The following is a 23,972-nucleotide window of genomic DNA, read 5'->3' as shown; positions in this document are numbered from 1 at the left end:
GAGTGTGGCAGATTTAGATGGCAAATTAGACGAACGCTGTTGTTCGCATTCGCTCACAGATTGAAGTCGAGGTTGAACTGGCCCGAACTCGGTGACGCATGAAGAGCACCTGAAAGGCCCTAAAAAAGTGCAAAGAGAAAGAGTTCTGTCGGTAATGGGGTCAGACTCGGAGGCAAAGATGCGAAGATCCAGCAGCCCCGCAATTCAGAGTGGCGGATTTCGAGGCCAAGAGAGGCGACAGATAGGGACATGAGAAAGGTAGAGTACTCTGAATTAAAAAAAAAAAGGAAAAGGACGAGTGATAAGTTTGAGGTACGAAACGTACGACATTAGCCAGAAGACCAGAACGGCCAGAGCACCGATCTCGCGCTGATCCACTGTCGTTGGGCGTGTTCTCACAGTAAAACTCAACCATTGGGACCTTTTGCCGGGGAGGATGCCGTCATTGGAGATGAATAATGGATTTGGTCTCCCGGGTGGAACTGGAGTGACTGAATAGGGCACTTGTGCGAGCAGGGACTCCCTGTGCTCCAGGGCTTGATGGTGACCGTCAACCCTGCAGAGAAACAGCCATTGATAGCCTCTCCAGAGGCAAAGCAGTGGGCTTCCGATCCAAGAGCTGGGTGGTGACTGGTGGACAAACGCCGATCGAGCGGATTGAGCCCTGGGGATTCTCCTCAAGCCGGTCGGATGGGGCTCTTTAGCCTTTGGTCGCATCCACTGAATCACACCCAACTCTGAAAACCTATGCCTCGCCTATCGACGAATACGCTTTCTCGATAACATTCGGCAGCGGAGTTAAGTCTGAAGGGAAAAAACAGCTGCAAGATCCCCGGGATTCCCAAACCGAAATGCACCTCCTCTTGCTCTCTTTGGGTCACCATCGAGAGTTCCACAAGCTCCAGCGACCAGAGGCTTCCGATGCACTATATCCTGGAATACCCCTCAGTTGCTTGTAGAGTTTGGTGGCGTTGGGCTAGCTAGATTTCTCGCGTGGCTCACTCGTTAACTCCGGTCTCATTAGCGTGATTCACCTCTTATTTCTAATGACCTGCCTATCACAGGGACGAGCCGTCCGTTGGATTGACAACATCACGAGGCTGTTCGAGAAACACAGACAAGCCTTAGATGTCTCACACCAATATGGTATATACATATATAAAAACAACTCAGCCGGACCGGGTGGTTGAAGGGATCTGGTAGAGACGTGGGATCCCGATCCCGTTAGCAAGTGCTCTCATCTTCACCGGCCCACTACCAGGCTAGGGGATATGCAGGATGTCAGAAGCAGAGCAGAGGGGAATTGAGGGGAACATGTACAGTATGCATACGCGGCCGTTCTGCTCTAGTAAGTCATATTCCTACAAGTTGACACTAGCGACAGCAACTCATTTTTCATACTCAATGGGCTGGGCTCTTTTAACACCTGCCAAAGTCAGTTCCGAGATGGTCAAAAGTTCTCGTCAAGCTGGCTCGATCTTATGGTCGTGGGCCCTCTGAGGTGCAGCCGTATTCGAATCTGGTGTCAAAAACTCTGTACAGACTTCGACCGACGCTTTCCTGGGATATACGCCGCCGGTATCATCACTTTGAGGGGATCCAGCAGAGTGACTAATTTTCAAATCGCCAAACAACTCGTTCACGGATTCCAAAGTGTGGCCCTGGGTCTCGGGGTAGAAGAAATACACCACCGCCGCCGCAACCCAGTTGAAGGCCATGAAGATGTAGAAGTACCGGTAGCCCATCCTTGAGAGCGCAATCGGCGAGCACTGTGCGAAGATGAGATTCGTCGACCAATTGGTAAAGGTCGACAATGAAGTGCCTTTCGCTCGGATCGCCGTCGGAAATACCTCACTGCAGAGAATCCAACTGAGGCATCCGAGGCTGGTATAAAATACTGAGAAGACGAAATTCATAGCGACACAGGCCCGCAACGCGTTTTCGTTGCGGCCATGATCCCGTTGATTGCCGTCGACATAGAAATGTGCAAGAGTTGCGTTCACGCAGAGTGCAGCTCCCATTCCTATCATTGAGGGAATCAGGAGCTTCCTTCGGCCCACGCGGTCAATAAATGCAATACATATGGTATTGTAGACTTGAGCAAGGGCACCATAGATTCCAATGATCAATAGGGATCTTGTGGTGCCGAAGTTCAAGAATGCGTAGATTCGCGGCCCATAATAGTTGATGACGTTGATTCCCGAGGTCTGGGTGAAAAGTTGTATACCACATGCCAACAACACTCGTCGTCGGAGAGAAGCTTGCCGAAACATATCCATCCAGCCCATGCGAGACTGCCGTTCGGCTGCAAGATTGTCTTGGATGCGCGTGTATTCTTCTCGGACCAGTTCTTGGTCCGTGTGCAACCGTTTCAGCACCGCATGGGCCTTGATCGACTCACCCTTTTCTGCAAGGTATCTGGGGCTTTCAGGCAAGAACCACACCCCAGCGGCGAGAACCGAAGCAGGCAATGCCTGAAACGCAAGTGGGAATCTCCAACTGAATGGACCGTTTACCAAAGAGCTCCCGTAGCCGACCCACTGTGCGCAGACAAACCCGAGCCCAATATTCCATTGCTGCAGCCCGGCTAACAAGGCTCGAAACCTTGGATGTGCCACTTCGGAGCAATAATTCGGTACGGTGGCTGATAGTTGCCCGACAGCGAGACCGGCAATCACTCGACCAGCGATAACCATGGCCACACTGATCGCTCCCCCCTGCAGGGCACTTCCCAGGCAAGCCAGGAGGGAACCGGTGAAGATGGCAGCACGTCGGCCATATCGATCGGAAAGAAAGCTGAGGGATAAGGAACCGATGATGGCGCCACCGGTAAATGATGAAACGATCCCGCCAGCCGTATTGTCCGCTAATGTGCCATCGCCGAATCGATTCACAAAATCCGTCTGGGCGATCGAGGAGGAAATTATACCAGAATCTGCGAGTTGGCCGGGACATTGATTAGCAACTGATGTCTGACGGTGACAGCGAATTGAGTTTCAGGAAAGGCTCCCGCGGCAAGCCACGCAGCTCTGAGAAGCAAATGGTTGCCTGAGGAAAATTCCCCAACTCACCATAGCCAAAAAGAAGAGCTCCCAGGCAGGCGAAAGCACAGCAGAAACCGACTAAGAGCATCTGGCTCACAGTACACTACCCAACGGCAGCATGGCCTCCAAATTGATGCAAAATTGTTAGAAGCTTATACGTTCGAATTGCAACCATTTGCAATCGAAGGCTGGGCTGGAGATGTTCAAAAGCTGAGAGGATTTGAGCGTCAGACCTTGGTGCCAAGGAATCCCTATCGCCAGCGGGACTTTGCCAGGTTTGGCAGGGAAACTTTGGTATCCCCGGATCTAAGCTCGAGGGACCCAAGACCGAAGATTCCGAACTTTCTCTGGGATGATGTAGCATATATTCGAACGCCAACCCTCAGGACTGCCCCGCACATACTTTGGATCTGGTGGTCGGAAAGTACGTCTCCTACTCCGTGGAATGCCGGAATGCATTGACAGTAGCTCGAAAACCTGCTCTGATCACTTGCATGGAGGAAGCACAGTCGCAGCACAAGGGGACAGCGACCACCCAGGAAGTTCAGCCTGGGTCTGGTTTCGGGCCAGTAGGCATCTTCCCAGGGTGAGGTGGGTCGCTCTTAGTCCGGCAGATTCCGGGCAACAGGTGCTTGAAGGTTTTTGGGTCGGTCTATCCGTCGAGAATGAACCTCAGCCCAGCATGAATCTCGACTGATAGCTGACCAGAGGGGCCTGCAGGATTTCAGTGCGAAGTTCGTTTTCCCAACCCATCATAACTGGCTCCAACTCTGGTCCCAAAGTCAAGAACCGTAGGAGCAATTCATTCAGCTTTTCGAATGTCGGTCGTGACAGGCGCTTGGAAACTTTCAGCATTCGCCCCACAAACCACGGTCTCTCAGAATGCAGCAAGACCGGGTTGTTGCTACCACTCAACAATATTTGAATGAGAGCCTCCACGGAGATGTGTTGATCGAGGTCATTATGCAGGATATTCTCGATTAGTTCCACGAAGAATTCTTCGCTCAGCTCCGTAGAATGCCGATATTCCCAAATGGCCGTGTTGATTGTCATCAACGCGGCGAGTCTGGAGACGATTTGTTTGAATTGTCCCGTCTCTGTGTATCTGGCACCGTTTGGGCTCGCTAGCAAATTGTAGAGAGGTTGTCCAGGAAGGAATACCGAGTAGCGCATAGGCTGCTGCTTCCTCCATATGGGATTGCTCTGCATCCCGGCCTGCACCAGGGCGAGGTGTTCAGCACATTTGAGAAACGTGATGAATTCGCTGCATTGCTGGGCAATTTCAGCACGAGCAATAGCCTCAGCTTCTTGATCACTGGAATGGTGCGGCGACGACTGATGGTCAAAATAAAAGGTTGGGCCATGTCCATTGTAACCGGAGAAGATGTAATCAGACCAGTTAATCAACATCTGAAGCCTATTGTGTTGAACCAAAGCAGAAGGTCCTCCTCGATCCCGTATCTTTTGCACGGCAGCCTGCCAATGCATCCAAGCGTACTTGCGGCGTTCAATACGAGGATCAAAATCCTCCAGGGCAGCGGCTGAGATGGTGGCCGATATTGTTGCATCCGATGTATCGTGGGGGTGCTGCTGATAGTGATGGAGGAGCAACTGCGATGCTTTGGCTCGATGCTCAATGGCCAGACGCGTTTCCGCCAGTCCTTTCACCCAGGCTTGCGTGTTTGCGGCGTGAACTAGGATGGTATTCTGGAAACACACGGCCCCTTTCATGGCCTCCGGGATGAAAACGGAAAGGTACCAATTGTGAGCATGGGGGCTTCGCCTTTCGAATCCATAAGAGCATGCGGGCATCACGTTGGCATAGAAATCAAAGAGCTCCTGGTCTTGGGTGCTTAATTTCATCGGCAAACAGTCAAAAGGGTCTGTTCGAGCTGCACTCAGAAAAGACTGGGGCTCTGGATTCTGAGTGGTGTATGTATTGGATGGCAAGGCCCTACCGGTAGAGGGCCAAAAATCACCAGAAGAGATCGAAGAAGGGGGAGAATCTGGCGGTTTGGTGATCATATCGGCCAACTTTGCAAAGGCCGCTGGGCTCAGTCGAAAAGGGCGCTTGACTTTCGTTGACGTCAAAGGAGGTTCACCATCGTACCGGACAAACCCCTGAGCAGGTTCGCGAGACTGGCTACGCTGGTCGTCCTTTGCGCTTGAAGGTGCTCTCGACGAGGTGCTGCCATCTGAATTTGGCGAAGCCACGATTGGTAGAGGCTTGCTATGGGAGCGTTTCTGTGAGGTCTGGGTCTGCCATCGTACTTTTACCGGCCTCCTTCGATTCTGGGGTTCAGATTCAGCAGCGTCGGGGACTTGGGCACGAGCAGCCCACCGCTTTTCTCTCATGTATTCTTGCATAACATGACGCCGAACTTGGGTTGAGTTGGCCCCCATGGACGAGACATTATTGTTGTCGATGAATTGAAAGCGGCGTTGGGGCTTCTTCGACGCTGGGTTAGACATCTTCGATATTGTGCTGGATGTATGCAATTTTGGGCCAATGTCTGCGGTTTCTGATGGAGGTCATTGCTTCCTGTTGGCATAGCTGTCGTATGATATAAGAGGAATAGAAGAAACCGAGTTAAGAGTGGACTTTTCCTCTTGGCCCTGGTCAGGGTGAGAATGGGATGTCAGTTGCATTAGGAGGGAATGTATGCGGGAGCCTCGCTGCCTAAAGCGTGAGGGCCTTGCGAGTTGCTCCGTATTAGTACTGGGTTCATGAGAGTCTGCTTGACCATCAACAGGTACTTCTTCAAGATCAACTCCCGTTGCCGAATTTGGATCGCTCGTTTGGAGGAGCCTGGCCAAGAAAGGCCACCCGTTTCGGGATATTAGTATCTTCAAAAGTACCGAATGATGGAAGCAGGCGTCTTCGGTGTATCGGGCTGGACAGAAATTCAGGGCAAATTGCCTCAGATAGAATCGGTAGTTGGTGTTTGATAGGGGGTCTAGTGGGAAGAACAACACTGGGGTACTAGCGCTATGGAAAATCAGCGTAGAATTATGAAGAAGACGAGAGCATGGCTAACTCGTTCAGACGGTTCGGAAGTTGGGGTGTTTTGGCAAGTGCCAGCGACGGTGGAGAGCGAGCATTGAATGGGAATCCTTCGGCCTGGAGCAATCATGGACCCATTTCTTGAAGAGAGGATACCGAGTATGGGATGACTCGCAACCCCCCCCAAAAAGCCAGTGGATACATGCCGAAGGCCCCATACGCCGACCTACGTAGATTTTGCCAGCAGCGCTCAAAACTCCATCATTGTCTGTTTTGGTATTCGCCAAGCTCGCCAATTGGCGGCCAGAACTAGCTTGCGAGATTCTTCCGAGCAGCATGGAGCATTGGGCATTTGAGACTTGTGCAGTCACCCTTCCTAGGTTACCAGGGTCTCTTCAACTGTCCTGGCCCGGAAAATGGTGACCTCCCAGTCTCTCGGTAACTAACTTGAAGCACCTTCAGAACGGCTCGATCATGCGCATCTACCGGAAAAGTAGCTCCACCATTCAAACTTGGCAATGTCTTGATCATAAAAAGATGGTGAAAGAAGCCGATTGCATTCGTGTCAGTCACAGCGGCAGTAAGATGATGATGATGAGAAGTTCTGTTTTGGGGTAAGGGTGGTTCAGAAGAGAGCCTGTCGAAGATATGGAGAGAATGCAAGCAATAGTGCTTCTATGCTTCTTGCCTAGGTAGTTGAAGGATGGATGGCTCATGGCTCGCCTTGAACTCTGCGAGGACTTGAGTATAGGTCGGTCTATATTACTAGTGTAGAGCCTCCTTTCAGATCGTATCGAATGCAAAAAAAGAGGTACGGTTTCCTGTAAATATGATGTCCTGTTCCTCCGTGGGAGATCTCATTCACTCTACCAATCGAGGTAAGCGGGTGAATCGTCCTGTATCTTTCTTCTACTAACCTAGTCTTCATGTATCAGTATCAGTCCACCTACTCTACCCCCTCCGAATCAACTTGGCCCCGCAACCTGCCTCAGGCTCAAAAAATATGGAGTCAGTAAGTTACAGAATGTGAACCCCGCGACAAAACCAGTGGATGAGATGGGAAATTTTGTGGTGCTTCGAGAGTCGCTGATATTGGATGCCATGACCAGAGCACGGGTATAGGCTCATGGTTTGTTGTCTTCCAGAATACTGGATGCCTGGGGGGCTTGATGAGCCCATCACTGCTTCGAGGATTTGAAAATTACACGTGATCCTTCCTGGTGGCTTGCTTCAGGCTCATGTCATTGGATCCCAAAACGATGCAAGCGATGCTCTGTCACAGATTCAACTCCAGACCCTTCTCATCGACTTGTCTCAGAAAGTGCATCAGCCAATGCTTTCCCCTGCTTGAAAATAAACCACGGCTTAGTCACTTTTCGCCGAAGCACAGAACAGACCTCAGGCTGCAAAGGCCCCAGACATCCGTTCCCCCTGGAACCCTGGACCCTGAATTCCTCGTCCTCTAAATTACTCCGTCATTGACTGAACGCATACTAGCAGCTGCACTGCGTCGACGCTGCCTCCTACTAGTCTTCATCTGTCTGCTGCGGTCCAGCTTTTATTCCTACCTCCCCCAAGAATTGCACGAACTTGCGTACACCTCGTGCAAGCATTTTGCCCTGTGGGCTCCTCCAAACCGTTTTCTATCCAAGACGCGCCCGCCTGCTGGACACGGTTCGCGTCGTCAAACACTTTGGCCAGCTGAAGCTGTCACGGAAAGACCCTCCTTTTTCCCCCCAAATCCTTGAACCCGAGCGGTATCACAGACAACTCCCGCGGGCGCCTCTACCGCTCCCCTCGATCCTCATTCTCAAAAGGCACTCTAATTAGTATAAAGGACCATGGCGCAGGCAACTCAGTCTATAAAATGTGTGGTGACAGGAGATGGTGCTGTGGGAAAGACCTGCTTACTGATATCCTACACAACCAATGCTTTTCCCGGCGAATACATTCCAACAGTCTTTGACAACTACTCTGCCAGCGTTATGGTAGATGGAAAGCCGGTCTCACTCGGGTTGTGGGATACTGCTGGTCAGGAAGATTACGATCGATTGCGCCCCCTCTCGTACCCCCAGACCGACGTCTTTCTGATATGCTTTTCCATTGTCTCCCCTCCCAGCTTCGACAACGTCAAGGCCAAGGTGATACCTTCCATCTTCGTTCCTCAAATTTACAAAGCTGATGGCTTTTGTGACAGTGGTATCCTGAAATCGAACATCATGCCCCTAATGTGCCTATTATCCTCGTCGGCACCAAACTAGATTTGCGAGAAGATAAAGCAACAGCCGATAATCTGAGATCCAAAAAAATGGAGCCAGTATCATATGAGCAGGCCCTAGCCGTCGCCAGAGAGATCAAAGCTGTCAAATACCTTGAATGTTCGGCATTGACGCAACGAAACCTTAAAAGCGTCTTTGACGAGGCCATTAGGTGAGAACAAAAGCTGGTATAGACCGTGTTCTCATACTGACCTAACCCTCAGAGCCGTCCTCAATCCACGACCGGCCGCGACCAAGAAGAAATCGAGGTGCACCATTCTCTAGGAGTTTTGCAGAAGGCGCCGGATATATTTGGGTTGCTAGGGGGGTTATAAGGGGCGCATTGCAATAGGCGGACATAGACTTCCCGGCTTCGCTGCTTCCTCCTTTTCCTCAATATTTTTCGCTCTGCTCTCCAACCGCAGGCAGTCAGAGTATACCGCAGCGAGGATCTTTACCATACGACTAATAAACACGCAATCTAGTTTGGAAGGCAGGCGTTCATATAGGAAGCGGTCTGACATTTTTCAACTCTATGCATTCCTCATTCCCAAAGATCGCACTTCATCTTTGCGGGGGGACTGGTTATTGTCATCATTACTTGACCCGAGACAGTCGACTGGGATGGATAGCACCACGATCGTCCTGAGGTTTCTCGGTCGCCTCAGCTGCATTCGCGCCTGTCCCAGGAGGCTCCTTCTTTGCCCCAGCTTTCTCTTGCTCGGCTGTGCCCTTTTTCCCCCTGCGTTGCCTTTCTCCGTCAAGCTTTCTATTTTTTGCTTCGATCCTCGCCTTGCGTTCCTGACTCTTTTTCCCACCTCCTCCAGCCGTCAGCTCCACATTAATTCTTCGACCCTTTCTCTTTTTGCCTTGTGCTTGGTCACATGGTTCATCATTGTCGGTTTTGCCCTGCACATCAAAGATGGAATGGTGATAGAGCTTCAAGCAAGTCTTCATTTTGTCGAACGCGTCAAATTCAAGAAAAGCAAATCCTTTGCATTTCCCCGTAGCCCTGTCCGTCGAAAGTCGTACAGAAGAAGGGGCGAGCTTGGAAAAATGATCTTTCACTTGAGTGGCGGTCGCATCGAAGGGTAAATTTCCAACAAAGACAATGAATCTTGCTGGTGCTCTGGATGTTTTCTTCTTATGCGCTCTCGCACTCCCTGACTTTTCCGTCCCCTTGGACAAATTTTGAAACTGCTCTCCATCCCACGATGTAGGGTCCTGTCCGGTGGGATCCTCCTCGACTTCTATCCTCTTAGACGTATCTTCCACGCCTAACATAGTGCCTGTGCCTGTCCCTTGAGTGTTTGTTTGTACCTGCTCTTTCGACTGCTTCCGCTTTTTGGATCTGCGCTCAGACTTCTCTTGCCTCGACTGTCCTCTCGATTTCACTGGAAACTTTGAATCGACTGCCGGCGTCGCAGCAGTTGGAAAGCTTTCCGCGGGAGAGATACCGTCATTTTGGTCGCGCTTCCTCTTTTTGGACATGGCTCTGGGTCCGAATCTGGTATCCGCAGAGAGCGGCAGGGTTGGAAAATGAGGCTGAGTCGAATGGTTGCGAAAGGAGAAAAATGGTGAAAAAAAAGATCTCCCGCGGACAAGGTTGGGCTACTGCACGTCACAGGACGATGCCCGCCAGCGCAGCAGCGAGGCGCGCGGTGGCTTTGACCACCATACAGTAAACCGCTACGGAGTTCTGTACATACAAGTTGTGTCTGCCTCTGTACATCTTTGAGCGTTGCCTCCAGACTCAAAGTTTCAATCTCTCGATTTCCTTCATTCCTTATTCCTAGCGTTACCCTCAGCCAATCCCTTCGCCAGTTCTCAGCTATGATAGACAGAGACAGATAGATCCGAATCTCATCCCAACGTCCAAAAGCTATTCCTCTACCGTCGCCATGGCCGTTTATGCCTCCCAACTCGGGGCCAAAGGCCCTTTCACCAACAATGCTCCTCTGCCTACTCACGCGGCGCCGGCGGGAACCTTCATGCCTGGAACCAAAGTTCAGGTCGGCGACCATAGAGTCGTCATTGACCGCTATCTCTCTGAGGGCGGCTTTGCCCACGTCTATGTTGTTCAGCTACCGCACCCCGTTGATGGAAATCAGAAAGCAGTCTTGAAACGAGTGGCCGTTCCCGACAAGGAGCACCTGGCCAACATGAGAACGGAAGTCGAGACCATGAAAAGGCTGCGGGGTCAAAAGCATATCGTCAAATACATTGATTCTCACGCTTCGCAATTGAAGGGCGGTGGCTACGAAGTATTCTTACTCATGGAGTTCTGCCAGGGAGGAGGCTTGATCGATTTCATGAATACTCGGTTGCAGAATAGGTTGACTGAGCCGGAGATCTTGAAAATCTTCACAGACGTTGCAGAAGGGGTGGCATGCATGCACTACCTAAATCCTCCATTGATGCATCGAGACCTCAAGGTCGAGAACGTTCTCATATCCACATCAGGTTCGTCCAGGATATACAAACTGTGCGATTTTGGTTCTGCAGCACCCCCCAGGCCAGCCGCCACAACAGCGGCTGAAGGCCACCTGATTGAAGATGACATCAGTCGTCATACAACCCTTCAATATCGCAGCCCTGAGATGATCGACGTCTATAGGAAACAGCCTATTGACGAGAAATCGGATATTTGGGCTCTGGGAGTCTTTTTATACAAACTCTGCTACTATACCACCCCGTTTGAAGAAGTTGGACAAATGGCCATTCTGAACGCCAGTTTCAAATTTCCGGGCTACCCGCGTTTTTCGGACCAGCTGAAGCTGATGATTGCTTCCATGCTTCGTGAACGGCCTTCTGACCGGCCAAACATATATCAAGTTTTGCAGAAAGCATGTCAGTTGGACGGTCGTGAATTACCAATCCACGACATCTACTCACACCGGACTCAATCGGAAAGTCGAAAAGACCAGGTTCTACCACAACCATCAAGCTCTCAGTCCAGAGCTGGTGCCACGTTGTCCCCTCCTAAACAAGAAGTCGCTCCAAGCATTCCGCAGATTGAACCAATGCGTCGAGGGCGGCCAACGAAACCGATCTCCCATCATGGATCTGCCAAACCCAGTCCTTCACCTCTACGAATGATGGACAGCGCGGATCCTTTTACGGCGCTAGATGGAAACAAAGCTTCGGTGGAGGATGAACTATCGTCACGATTTCCCACTTTGGATCAGTTCAGCCTGCTCACTGATTCGGGCAAGAAATTTTCCTTCGAGACTCAGACGGAAAGGAAACAAGAGAGCGTTGACCCTGCTTTGGCCCAACGTGTTACAAATGCTCTGGCAGACGACGCTTTTGCTCGAGCGCCTAGTCCAATCAAATCAAAGCCGACCACGGAAAAGCCAGCCCCTGCTGTCAAATCGCAAACTGTTTTGCAGCATAAAAAATCATTCGAGAACAAGGAGGCCCAAGTCAGAGTTAGTGCTGTACCTGTTCCCGCCGCAAAACCAGCAATGGTCTCCACTGGCACCATGACGTCGCCCTCCCCTCCCTCTTCTAGTACCAAAACGTTTTCAGAGCGCCCAATTCATCGGTTCTCTCCAAAAGATCAACCGCCAAGGTCGCCAAGTCTCAGTCGTCCTTCCAGTCAAGCTCGGGCACCTGATACGAGCAAAAACGGTTCCAGACTCGCCGGTCTTCTGAGGGAAGACGCAATTAGATCGCAACTCGCAGGAGATGTGGAACCCAGGTCACCAACTTCATCACGACCGTCCTTGGAAGGTGGTCGTCCAACCATGCGGGAACTTAACAACTCAGGCGTCAGCAGGTCGAGATCGCTGAATTTCAGAAATCGTCCGGCCAGCGTCAACATTGGAGCCAGACCGACCCATATTAAGGACAAGGAAATTAAACGCATGGACTATGATACCACTTTTACGAGCGCAGAGCCCGAGATGCCACCTTTAACTCATTCAGAATCCGCCACAAACATTGCATCGAACGTTGACTTCCTCAAAGCTAAGGAGGAAGAAGAAAGAGAACGCAAGTCTCATCACAGACGCTTGGGCAGTGGCTCGAGACATGTAAAACGATCCAGTCTACCATCGATCGGACTTGCTGGTACGACCAAGCTGTTAGCAGGCAAATTTGGCGACGCCTTCAAGATGTTTGAAAGCAATGATTCCAATCACCACCGGCAACGGAGCGATTCTCCCTCCAGGGACCCGATCAATATTCTTACCCCGATTGCCGGATCGGAAGCTACGGATTTGAGTGATGACCGACAACCATGGGATGAGACTGACGATTTATCTCCGGAGATGAAACGTGAACTGGAAAAAAAGAAGCTCGAGGCAGAAGAGAGAAGAGTGGCCAATGCCGCGGCAGAATATCGGCAGAGACTAGCAGCAAGAGGCGGTGGTGCTGCAGGCGCCGGAGGAGCTGTTAAAGCGGCTTCCATCCAGAACCGCGTGAACTCCCTACTCAGCGAGAACGCTCGGCCTGCTCAAAAGACAGCAACTGGTTACGGTCGGTTCACAGAATCACCTATCCCTGCCCGAGAGGAAAGATTGGATGAGAGACTATCACAACCTTCCAGAGTGCTTTCCCCTCAGACATCAACTATTGGCGAAAGACACGGCGTACCAGAGGTTGTATCAGCCCCGGCTTCTGCCGCTGACCTTACAGGAGTGGATTCTCGAGGGCAGCGCCCTGTTGCTCCTCCTAAACCTAAGGTGTTACGCACAGCAATGGGTGATTCAGGACATGCGCTAAAGAGTGAAGAGGCGCTTGTCGCAGATACAGATGAGGATTGGGAAGCCAACTTCAGCAAGCGATATCCCAGTCTGGCTGGACTTGAAATGGTTGAGACATCAATAGATGGACCGAAATCCACGACGACAGTGCGTATGAAGGAAGTGTAAAGGAGTATGTAGATGTAGATCTAGAGCAAAAATGTTTTACCCGTTATTCAATGGGCGCTTTGCCGTTCCATGTGGAGAGCTTGAGGGCCGTGACGCTGAAGCCAGACAACCCGACTTAGGAAGTGAAAAGTGATGTGAAGTGAAGGTTTGGTGGGAGAGCTCCTGCTTCTGGACTTTACCTACGATCCCAAATTTGAATCTCCTTCCACACTCAGCCCTCGAAACCCGCAAGAATTCAGAGATGTTACCGAGGCCGATACCCAGGGTTTCGGGGGTGGGACGTGGGGGGTCAGAGTCTGAAACTACCAATACCAATACGCCGAATATTCCCACCAGTCCGACCCCAGAGGCGGCCCAGGATCAGGCCCAGCGAAGCAGAGCACCAAGCCGGACAAGGCTACGGGGCGCGGGTCGTCGAGATGCCAACAAACACTCTTCCCCTTTTATCACCATCAAGTTGCCTCCAGAGAAGTTGACACAAGTCCTCATTGTCATACTCAATCCCAGTCCCGGGGGTCCGTTTGTCACATTCAAATTCCCAAAGCCACATTCCGGAGCAGTGAAGCAGATTTTATCTCCTCCCGCAGCCTCATTCGCGTCGCCATCATCTTTGGTATCAGGAAATATCTCTAGGTTTTCCAGGCGAGAGAGTGGCTGGGACCAGAGAACTCCTATTACAGAAGGGTATTCTCCAGACGTGTATCGTCCAGAGGATCAACCGTGCGTTTGTGTAGCAAGGGCCGGCAAGGCTCGACTACCTTACGGCCAGATCTGTCAAGGACAATCTCCACAGGACAACATGGCGCCAGTCAAGGACACGAGCAGCGTTCATACGACGATCAAGGATATTATACAACATCTTTCCGAGATTCAGATGCAGACACACGGTTATCTTCCGGAAACTCAGGATCTTTTGGTCGACAAAATGACTGATCTGGCGGAATCTCTCTCACGCCTTCAAACTCTGACATCCGTCACGGCATCCCCGAACAATTACATCCACCATGTCCAGATCGCTCCAGAGATTGTTGATTACGTGGACGACGGGCGGAATCCCGATATCTTTACCCGAGATTTTGTCGAAAATGTCCAGCGAGGAAATGCGGTCATAAATGGCAAGCAACAAGCGTTCAAGGAGTTTACCGAAATCTACGCAAAGGCTCTCAAGGATGGTATTCCAGGTGTGAGTCGACAGGTTGACCAGGTAATGAAGAATGCCGAGTTTGAAATCAACAAGGATGACGAAGGACAACATGGATCAGGACCTTCAAATACAAATGGACCCCAGAATGGGAGAGAAGGGGCTTGAGATTGAGGAGTCAACTATCTCGGAGCTGCGATGGTGTATCAACGCTTGCGTTGAGGAACGACGGTGTAGCAAAGCCGACGGGTTCAGGTGACAGGAGAAGGTATGCTCCGAACTGCCATGCCTGAAGCTGGGTTGAGAATCTGATAGCCATCATTGGTTGCCAGGATACCCAGTGTCGCATAGAATGGCGAGTGCAGAGGACATCGGGAGGATCCTAGAAGATAGATATTTGAGGTGGGAAAGAAAATGACACCCAAGTCTATTCCACATTACAAGCATTGCTATACCGTCGGCGGGTAACGATATGAGGGGTTGTCGGAAAGGATCAGGAGAGCTCCAAGCTCGGTTTTCATTCAACCGTAACCTCATGTTTGACGACCCTCCCTTCCTTTTCTTATTGACCGCACCGCCTCTGTTGTAAATCCTGAAAGCTCTCACAATGAACACTTCCCCTTTTCTCGCACTGGTCTCTCGTCACGTCTGTGGCTCCAAACCAATCCGCTTCCAAGCTATCCGTCCCTCTGTCGCTCGATTGTTTTTCACCACCACTCGATCCAATGCATCCCAATATTCCTCCCCGACACCCTCCTACGGGTCGTCGGAAATGCTCAAACGACGCTACCAAAAGACTCCTAGCCTGACTGACGAGCAAAAAGCCGAGCGAGCAAACATAATTAAACGCATGCGTTGGTCTGCATATGGCATTGCCCTATGCACGTTGGCCATTTTTGGCACAATAGCCATGTATCCAAACCCGCGGCAGAAGAAAGAAGACCAGCAAGAGAATGCCTCGGATAAAACGAAAGTTGCGCAATTGGATGCGCCGCCATCAATAGCAGACACAATCGAGTCTGCCGGCAAGGCACCTGAGGTCGAACAAATTCCTACCGGAACATCGACTATTCCAACTTTCCCAAAGACTATTTATATCACCTCCGACCCACCTAGCTCTACCCCTGCGGCTGCGAATGAAGGAACACAGAAAGAAGTGGAATACCAGCTCGTGGGCCTGGGAGTTCGAACTGTGTCGATTCTCGGCATTCAAGTCTACGTGGTCGGCCTCTACATCGCAGTCAGTGATGTCGCAGCTCTACAGGAACGACTGGTACATTCCGTGGCGGACCCTGTAGCCACAACTCTCGTCCCAAGCGAGAAATCTCAACTGCGGGAACTTCTCCTCGACCCGGACCGTGGTGAAGAGATCTGGAACAACATCCTCAAAGATGGGCATGTGCGTACTGCCTTCCGAATCGCCCCCACTCGCAATACAGACTTTATGCATCTTCGTGATGGGTTCGTGAGAGGAATAACAGCACGGAGCGCTCATTTCGCGAGTGCCAGGAATGACACTTCATTCCAGGACGACACGTTCGGAGCAGCCCTCAGTGACTTCAAGCAAGCCCTCGGCGGTGGAGCCAGACGGAAACTTCCTCGCGGCGAGATGCTGCTTTTGGCCCGTGACGCCCAGGGTAAAATGACAGTGTGGAACGAAGACAAACGCGGTCATCGTTTGAAAATGGGTGAGGTCTCTGATGAAAGAGTCGGCAGGCTCCTGTGGTTGAACTATCTCGCTGGCCACAATGTGAGTAGTGAGCCTGCTAGGCAGAGCGTGATCGATGGTGTCATGGAATTTGTCGAACGACCAGTTGGCACTCTTGCCACGCAAGTGGTTTAGCAGGAGAACGAGAAGGAGAAACAAGCCGAAGTATGTGAATATTGTAAGATTACCAGGAACAAAATCATCCAGCATCTCAACCCGGACAGCAAAATAGTATTCGACCTACCATCACGGTGTCTTGCTACTTCTGACACTTTCGCTTTTCCACCTCTTTGAGGGGGTTTCAGAGCACTATTTCCGCACCCTCGCATCACTCCTTTGAGAATTCGTGCCTATCTTTTCGGCCTGTTGACCGCAAGCGCGATGGGCAGCAATGTCATGTCAATTGCACCGCACCAATCAAATCATTATAAGAATTTCCCGGGCGGAAATACACGGAGTCCATAAACCTCAGCAAGCCTTGGTCTTAGGAATCAACATTCAAGTACTTGATTCCCCCCGTCGACTGGAGTTTTTCATATTCTCTCGCTATCCTGAGCCTGTGGATGGCTGGCTAGATCTCTGGCTGGATTGCTGGTCGACAAACACGAGCCCTCGGCCCCAGGCTCCTTTTTTCTTTGGCTTCACGCTTTAACCTATATATGAGGCAAGTACTCGTGCCTTTTTAGGGGACGAGGAGGGGGGACACGAGCAGGCCCTATCTAATCAACCCTTGAGACGGAGACGTCGATGTCAGTCCTAGACCCGCCAGAACCCAACCGACCCGTCAATCCACCGGAGGGAGTTTTCGTGCCATGTCAGAGAAGCCAACTAGTGGATACCTATATGCTTCCTTTCCCTCCCTGCAGATAAAGTTGATACTGGAACAATTTTCTGCTTGAAAGATTGTGGTGTCATTTCCCATTCGACGACCACCGTGAACTGAACCGGTCAGTCTATCTATCTATTCACCATCATGGCCTCCTCAGCAGCAACGTCTATCTCAACTCCGAACGTCCTCGTGATCATCTCGCGAAAATCAGGCAATGAAGACCGCGTCAGCGACCTGATCAAAATTCCTCCTCCTCCCCCTTCTCCCCGCTAATCTATCCATCTATCAATGCTAAATTAAGTGTCCGACGAGAACGGCAGCATCATCAAGACATCGCACGTGCCATACGGGAGGAGGACGTAGTCCACGTCCCGTTGAAGTATCAGGTCTTGGAGACATGGGTTTGGACTCAATGAGCTGACTAGCTATTAACCATCTTGTCTCCTCTTCTGTTCGATCCTACCCTATGCGTTTTATGTTTTCATCAGAGGGATAGATCAGATAGGCAAATTGACTCGTGATGCTATTTGACGCATCCTGGGAGCCAGCCGCCCAATACGTCTTGTACAGGGGAGTGCCCAGAGCAAGAAAATAGCAGGATTTGGTCTTCTATGGGAATGGGAATGGAATTTAGAGAACAAATGATCAACCCTGGCTGATACTTGACAGAAGAAACAAAACCTACTGGGACGCTCCATCAACCCGGATCGTCTTATTTATATGTAAATCCGAGGTGTTTCGCTCTCATTCCTTCCTGCCAACTGGGCATGTTGGTGAACGATCCTTACGCCGACCCTCTCTACCGCCAATTTTCTTTCCCTTCTTTCCAAATCTGGCCTGGCGCATAAAGATCTTGCCATCCTCCTAGTACCCATCTCATTCATAATTAACAAGCTACGCCTCTATTTTACCCGATTCAATTGTCTTTGGTCGCTGGGCAATCTCCTCACCGATCAAAGCGGATGATCTTCCTGGAGAAAATGTATCCCTCGACCTGGAGATGCCGGTCATGTCACTATCTCGTTGATGCCGGCCGGGTATCCTTCGATGGGAATCCCATTGGGCCGGCGGAAAATGGGCTCTTGAGACACCGGACCCAGGAACGGTTGCCGATAACGATTCGTGTCCCTCGCGACTAAGCTGTTGAACTAGTCCACGAAGCATCATGGCTTTGATGAACAAGTTTTGATCGATGATCATTTCACGGCCGGTGACCTCGTCTTGAAACGAGCAGAACATGTCTTACATTTCTCCAGTAATCATACCGTCGAAGGCTAGGTGGGGACGGATGAATCCCATAAATGCTAAACCTGCGATATAGTTTCGGTGTTGATATGCCCAGTCAAATTCGAGTCCTGAGCCCCAGTCTTGGATGACGAAGACGACCTTGCCCTGGGGGATAATGGCATCAAGGGAAACTGGGAAAAAGCGAGCGTGGTCTATGGATCGGTGTCGGGTTTTCGGTTTGTCGGATGCGCCCATGACAATGAAGTCAGGGCTATGCAACGATGGGCACGGGAGACGTGAGAAATGATGTTTCGGTACAGATACGAGGTTTGATTGCCACGAAGAAAGATCACAAGTTTCCTCGCCGACCTAAGTATTGCTCAGGGAGGCCATCTCTGATCCTAGCACTTCCACTCTGTTGAGAGTGAAGGTGAGTTCGGACGAGATGTTGGTTTCTAATGCTGAGACTGGGCCATGACAGGAAAGTAGACACATGTCCTGTTTGACGCACATCGTTCAATAAACACAATAGTATTTTTGGGATTGCAGCTATGAGGCATTGAAAGACGCATTAAATGGCTCGTACGAAGTCTTAAGACGAGTATCCAGCCTATGATAAGGATATTCGCATTGACAATTCATTTGATGTCGAATGCTGTTTCCAAGTCGCGTCATAAGGTAACTGACAGCGCAGGTTCTTCCGTTCTCAAGATTGTCGACAACAAAAAACGAGAGGCCTTCGTGGTTGAGTAACCAGCATTAGGCAACAAATTGCAGTTATTGACGTCCGTCAACCGAAGCAATTCTAACAATTTACGAGAAATATATACTCTTCACAATGCCTATGTGAGAGCTACAAGTCGACAATCGGCGACATGACAACAACGACTTACCAACAAGGCTGCAGATACAGGGGCGAATCAAACGCCCAAATGGGCTTAGCTTGGCTGACCACATCAAAGGAATTCTCGGACGGACGAACCACCATTAATGTCACTCGATGAGAAATATCCCTCAGGAGTCATTTCCTCAACGAGACATCTTCTATCACCTCAGAATACTAGTCCGTATACAATCTGACGGTTGGAGAACCTGCAAAGGCGATTTTACCTAAAACTTAGAAATCATGCACAGCGACCGATGCCTCACACTCCGTTTCATCTAGACGAACGACCGGACGAGGCTTGACCGTTCGACGGTACGATGAATATGGACGAACGAAAACGCATCTCTCCAAGTCATCAAATGACCAATCTTCGGTCTTCGGAGAGCCGTACAGAGAAGATGAATAATATCGTGGGTATGCTCTGCTCCAGGGGTTCGCCTATAAATGTTACAATGCTCGACGACATGTGAAGAGCTGACAACAGCATCGCGAAGCAGTCATCTTCCAATAGAGAATAACACGAATCAACACAACCAGTTTCACCACCCGTCAAAACAATAACACAAACATCATGACAGAACTCCCAAGTTACACCAAAAAATGGCACAACGACGTATACCCGTCCATTAACGCCTCCCGGCCTGAGCTCTCTGCCAAAGGCAAGCGAATCGTCATTACTGGGGGAGCAGGAGGCATCGGCGCCGCGACAGCAGAAGCCTTCATCGTCGCCGGTGCTTCTGAAGTCATCATTCTCGGCCGCACAGAGAAGACGCTTCAATCCGCCAAGAGTGCGATCGAAAACAAATATCACAAAGCCACAGTCGTCGCTCTCGTTTCCGACATTACTGACCCCCAAAGCACCACACAAGCCTTCGATACCATCTCCAAACGTGGTTCCATTGACGTCTTCATCAACAACGCCGGCTATCTATCCGACATCGGTCCAGCTGCAACCTCAGATGTCGCTGAATGGTGGCGTTCATTTGAAGTCAATGTCCGCGGCTCGCTACAAGCAGTCCAAGCCGCATTGAAAAATATATCTAACAATGGCGTGATCATCAACGTCACCAGTGCCGCCGCCCTGGTGCCCTCTGTCCCGGGCCACTCTGCGTATGCTGTTAGCAAGATCGGCTCAACAAAACTGTTTGAATACATTCAGCACGAGAACACGACGATCAGAATCTTCAATTTGCAACCGGGTATTATTGAGTCAACAGGTATGGCGTCCAAGGCAGCAGAACAGAGTGGTATCTCGTGGCCGCAGCAAGATACTCGTAAGTGACCAATACCTCGTGCCCACGCCCCTGGCGCACTCGACCTTACATGCCTTGAAAAATCTCTGGCTGACATGGGATTTTGCTTGGTAGTTCAACTTCCCGCCCACTTCATGGTGTGGTTGTCATCGCCTGAAGGGGCATTTCTGAAAGGTAGATTCGTCTGGGCCAATTGGGACATTGATGAGCTTAGGGCAAAGGCGAAAGATCTCGAGGAAAACCCGACGATGTTGACTCTGGGGTTGATCGGTTGGCCTCAGTAGTGGATGGGCATCATATCAGTGTAGCGGATAGATTTGTTTGATAGTTCGTTCCACCTAAACAAGTTCTTATTGTGCATTTACCCGGTTGCCTTCCCAGATATGATTCAGCAAAAAAAAACTTCGGTGGTCATTCACCCGAGGCCTCGAAAAACGACGTTTTGTATACCTAGGCACATGTAGCCAACGGCAGGACATACACAGTACTCTCCGCTTTTACTCAAATACTTGGTCCAGCCTGACCCAGTAATTTGTCCCAAGACTGCCTTCATTATCAAAACTCAAATCCCAGTCCAGGAAGACGGAAGTTCCCCAGAAAGATAAGAATCATTCAAACGACAGATACTCAAAACCAAACCATGCCTGACACCAACTCCAAATCCACCACCACCACCACCAATACGTCGACGACAACAAAGGCGCCGAAACGGATCCACCAAGTCGTCAAACTCAAACGCGAACACTATGAAGCCTACAAAGCATGTCATCAAGCCGTATGGCCCGAGGTCCTAGAACAAATCAAGGCCTCACATATCGAAGATTGTACCTTTCCGTTCTTTTCCCCCCTTTCCCCCCTTTCCCCTTTGTTGCTCCCTCTCCTCCGCCCCCCTCCCTAATTTGATTTGGGTGTATAAGATTCCATCTCCTACGAACCCTGTAGCGGCCTTCTGTTCGCCAGCTTCAAATACACTGGCATAGATTTCGCGGCCGACATGACGAGGACGCGCGAACATGGACCCACACGCGAATGGTGGAAGATGACGGATGGGTTTCAGGAAAGTCTCAACGAGGGAGCTGTCAGCTCGGAAATGGGTGGTGTGAATGGGACACCGGGATGGTGGAAGGAGATGGAGGAGGTTTTTCATCTTCCCTAACAAAGTATCTGACCGCACTCTCTATTATGAACGAAAAGAGAGATAGTACCGGATTGAGAGTGCGCGTAAGGAAAGGGAGAAGGCGAAGGGGGAAGTTCGTTGTGGATGCCGTAGATTTACCGACATGTATCACTCCGGGTTGACTCATTGTATTCGCTGATGTCAGTTAAAAATGGATGAACGGACAGCAGATCTTTTGGACAAGCTGAGTTCATGTCAGAGTTGAATGGGATCAGTTGAACTCACCACCATGAATTGGATGTTCTATTATCATGACCAACAAAGCATTCCTCAGGGCCTCTTACACTGGGAATCATCAGAAATAAAGGGGAAGATACGTCTATTCCAAGCAGCGGGCAGATCCCTTCCTCCATGGAGGATACGCACCGACCTAGTTACATAGGTTACCACAGCAGGGAACTCATAGTCAGTGTCCCAGAAATAATCATCGTAGCTGGCTGATTAATATCTCCTTTAGGATGACCATGTATCATGGTACGTGCATGATCCCCATGACTTTCAAACCATGTCGATAAAACATACCCAGCGGAATATCCCAAGTCATTTCGAGACTTGGATGCGTCATCCACATGATACCCGGTACAGTCGGTCCCGTGGTGACAATCCCGATGGGAGCGACTTGAAGTTCGATGACGAGGGCTTGGAGGAATCGATTTGCGAAAGCATTCGAGGTACGGACGTGTTTATGCAAAACAGTTTCTACTGCGCTGTTCTGCTCTGATTCAGCGAGTAACGCCGGTTTCATTCAAGACTCAGTCTATGTAACGTTCTGTGTCATTTAGAACTGCGAAAAAGCAATCATGACTGCTGCGCCGTATCTCTCTGCTCAAGAGGCTCGGAAGTCGATGGAGCAGGTAACGATTTATCATGTCGGAGGATTGACGCCGAAAGCGGCGAAGACGTGGGGGAAAGTTGCAAAGCGATTCTTTGGTAGCCATCAGCCTGCTTGGATGGCCGTGGGCGTGGTTGTCGTCGAATTATCCCGGGTGCTGTGTAGATTGATGTGCATCAGTCAGTTAGGTTGTCGATAAAGGATCAGGACATCTCGACAGTCGAAGAACCCCAATCATCCAGAGGAGGTAATGAATGGGTAGGTATCGAAAGCCAAGAGACGGGCGTCTTGAGAGACAATCACATTATCTCGGCCAAGTCAACATGGTCCCTGTAATATGGTTAGTTCCATACTGGCAGCCAGAGCGTCAAAAACGATCAAACGAAAAGGCTAATCAAAGTTTGTAGGTCGTAGAGTTCGCCAGCCATTGCTGTGACGAGCATCAAGCATGAAAAGATTGAAAAGATGTTCCCATTTGATCGAAAGGTATTTATTTGACTGCCGCATGCTTTATCGGTCCCTCGACTGAACCAAAAGTATATCTGATCTTTATCGGTTGTGAATCACACAGATCTTATCGCCAATGCCGTTGGCTGTTGGTGATTTGGGGCCTTATCCTAGGTCTATCACTCGAATTCGAAATGACTAGTGCAGTAGTCCTCAGATGGGATTTAGATAGCACCCGCCTCTTTCAACAACACGTCCAATGCGGCTTTTTGGGCCTGGAGATCCGAATTACCACCGATGTGCTGATGATTGATGAAAATGTTAGGCACACTTCGCTGGCCGGTGATTTCTTCGAGAGCATCCTGGATTGCAGCGCCATCATCTGCAACCAAAAATTGTGAGCATAATTAACTACCAAGGAGGATGCAGAGCCCACATACCAACTTCATCCAACTCCATCAAGAAATATTTAGCATGTTTCTCATTCAACAGACTTTTGCTGGCACGGCAGTATGGACAATAGGATTTGGAGAAGACGACAACGGCGTTCTCGTCGATGATTTGTTGAGCCTTTTGCTTTGCGGCCGACATAGCTGCTGGTGAAGTAGTGGAGAAGAAGAAGCGGGTAATAGTCCGCAAAGGTGTGGAGATTGAGGGACCTATGGTGGCGGTATTGTTACGAGGATATGTTGTTTGGATGTATGGTAGGATTGAATTCAGCGGGAAGGGGGTTGCGGCGTTTTTATATGTGGCTGCGGGCAACTGGTCGGACAGGGGTTTGGGAGGGGGGATTATTCCGGGATTGTTATGTAGTCGTGCGGTAGTTGACGAATATCGGATTAGGTCAAATCGAAGAGCGATGATAAATAGCAGAAGAATCGGCTTAAGTCATATAGAGGGGGGTCGTCAATGGCTGCATGATGATGCATCGTTGGATGATTCCCTAATCGAACGAAACCCTCCGTCACCCTGCATCTACCCAGTGCATCCACGTGACCCGTTTAGTCATCCTGAACTAACTGGGGTGGGATCATGGCGTGGCATTTCATTTTACCGCGCTCATTTAATGTCACACAAAATCTCCCTGCGACGAGTGAGTAAAAAAAACTAATTTTTCGATGATTCCCATAGCAGTCGAACTGCCTGGCCCACACCGTGAGGCTGAGCCTACGATCGATGCACAGGCTGAAGCTGAATATCCTCCCCTGTTCCAATCACACCAGTGTCCAGCGCTGCTGTCACAAGTTACTTCAATCAATATCGTTCTCTCCCTTTTCTTTCCAGGATCA

The 23,972-nt window shown here is 50.3% G+C and overlaps 11 protein-coding genes across 11 annotated transcripts; 6 read left to right on the top strand and 5 right to left on the bottom strand.

Annotated features, from left to right (window-relative positions):
• Positions 1–1,463: 1,463 nt before the first annotated feature.
• Positions 1,464–3,132, bottom strand: Z518_07967 (uncharacterized protein; the record flags this gene model as incomplete). Its single annotated transcript, XM_013413710.1, has 2 exons — positions 1,464–2,935; positions 3,072–3,132. 2 exons carry the CDS (start codon positions 3,130–3,132, stop codon positions 1,464–1,466), a joined length of 1,533 nt encoding a protein of 510 aa, XP_013269164.1.
• Positions 3,133–3,716: 584 nt separating this feature from the next.
• On the bottom strand, positions 3,717–5,516 carry Z518_07966 (uncharacterized protein; the record flags this gene model as incomplete). Its single annotated transcript, XM_013413709.1, has 1 exon — positions 3,717–5,516. The coding sequence occupies one exon, from the start codon at positions 5,514–5,516 to the stop codon at positions 3,717–3,719; it is 1,800 nt and encodes a 599-aa protein (XP_013269163.1).
• A 2,373-nt stretch (positions 5,517–7,889) lies between these two features.
• On the top strand, positions 7,890–8,591 carry Z518_07965 (uncharacterized protein; the record flags this gene model as incomplete). The annotated part of the gene is made up of 3 exons (XM_013413708.1): positions 7,890–8,189; positions 8,246–8,478; positions 8,531–8,591. 3 exons carry the CDS (start codon positions 7,890–7,892, stop codon positions 8,589–8,591), a joined length of 594 nt encoding a protein of 197 aa, XP_013269162.1.
• A 312-nt stretch (positions 8,592–8,903) lies between these two features.
• Z518_07964 (uncharacterized protein) lies at positions 8,904–9,797 on the bottom strand (the record flags this gene model as incomplete). Its single annotated transcript, XM_013413707.1, has 1 exon — positions 8,904–9,797. One exon carries the CDS (start codon positions 9,795–9,797, stop codon positions 8,904–8,906), a length of 894 nt encoding a protein of 297 aa, XP_013269161.1.
• Positions 9,798–10,207: 410 nt separating this feature from the next.
• On the top strand, positions 10,208–13,183 carry Z518_07963 (uncharacterized protein; the record flags this gene model as incomplete). The annotated part of the gene is made up of 1 exon (XM_013413706.1): positions 10,208–13,183. The coding sequence occupies one exon, from the start codon at positions 10,208–10,210 to the stop codon at positions 13,181–13,183; it is 2,976 nt and encodes a 991-aa protein (XP_013269160.1).
• A 799-nt stretch (positions 13,184–13,982) lies between these two features.
• Z518_07962 (uncharacterized protein) lies at positions 13,983–14,492 on the top strand (the record flags this gene model as incomplete). Its single annotated transcript, XM_013413705.1, has 1 exon — positions 13,983–14,492. The coding sequence occupies one exon, from the start codon at positions 13,983–13,985 to the stop codon at positions 14,490–14,492; it is 510 nt and encodes a 169-aa protein (XP_013269159.1).
• A 439-nt stretch (positions 14,493–14,931) lies between these two features.
• Positions 14,932–16,167, top strand: Z518_07961 (uncharacterized protein; the record flags this gene model as incomplete). Its single annotated transcript, XM_013413704.1, has 1 exon — positions 14,932–16,167. One exon carries the CDS (start codon positions 14,932–14,934, stop codon positions 16,165–16,167), a length of 1,236 nt encoding a protein of 411 aa, XP_013269158.1.
• Positions 16,168–17,755: 1,588 nt separating this feature from the next.
• Positions 17,756–18,343, bottom strand: Z518_07960 (uncharacterized protein; the record flags this gene model as incomplete). Its single annotated transcript, XM_013413703.1, has 2 exons — positions 17,756–18,081; positions 18,127–18,343. 2 exons carry the CDS (start codon positions 18,341–18,343, stop codon positions 17,756–17,758), a joined length of 543 nt encoding a protein of 180 aa, XP_013269157.1.
• Positions 18,344–19,545: 1,202 nt separating this feature from the next.
• On the top strand, positions 19,546–20,511 carry Z518_07959 (uncharacterized protein; the record flags this gene model as incomplete). The annotated part of the gene is made up of 2 exons (XM_013413702.1): positions 19,546–20,248; positions 20,342–20,511. The coding sequence occupies 2 exons, from the start codon at positions 19,546–19,548 to the stop codon at positions 20,509–20,511; spliced, it is 873 nt and encodes a 290-aa protein (XP_013269156.1).
• A 356-nt stretch (positions 20,512–20,867) lies between these two features.
• Z518_07958 (uncharacterized protein) lies at positions 20,868–21,383 on the top strand (the record flags this gene model as incomplete). The annotated part of the gene is made up of 2 exons (XM_013413701.1): positions 20,868–21,051; positions 21,145–21,383. The coding sequence occupies 2 exons, from the start codon at positions 20,868–20,870 to the stop codon at positions 21,381–21,383; spliced, it is 423 nt and encodes a 140-aa protein (XP_013269155.1).
• A 1,524-nt stretch (positions 21,384–22,907) lies between these two features.
• Z518_07957 (glutaredoxin) lies at positions 22,908–23,274 on the bottom strand (the record flags this gene model as incomplete). The annotated part of the gene is made up of 2 exons (XM_013413700.1): positions 22,908–23,065; positions 23,124–23,274. 2 exons carry the CDS (start codon positions 23,272–23,274, stop codon positions 22,908–22,910), a joined length of 309 nt encoding a protein of 102 aa, XP_013269154.1.
• Positions 23,275–23,972: the final 698 nt, after the last annotated feature.

The sequence above is a fragment of the Rhinocladiella mackenziei genome (assembly GCF_000835555.1).
Source record: "Rhinocladiella mackenziei CBS 650.93 unplaced genomic scaffold supercont1.6, whole genome shotgun sequence".
Lineage (NCBI taxonomy): Eukaryota > Fungi > Ascomycota > Eurotiomycetes > Chaetothyriales > Herpotrichiellaceae > Rhinocladiella > Rhinocladiella mackenziei.
This window is presented reverse-complemented; position numbering and strand designations above follow the sequence as displayed.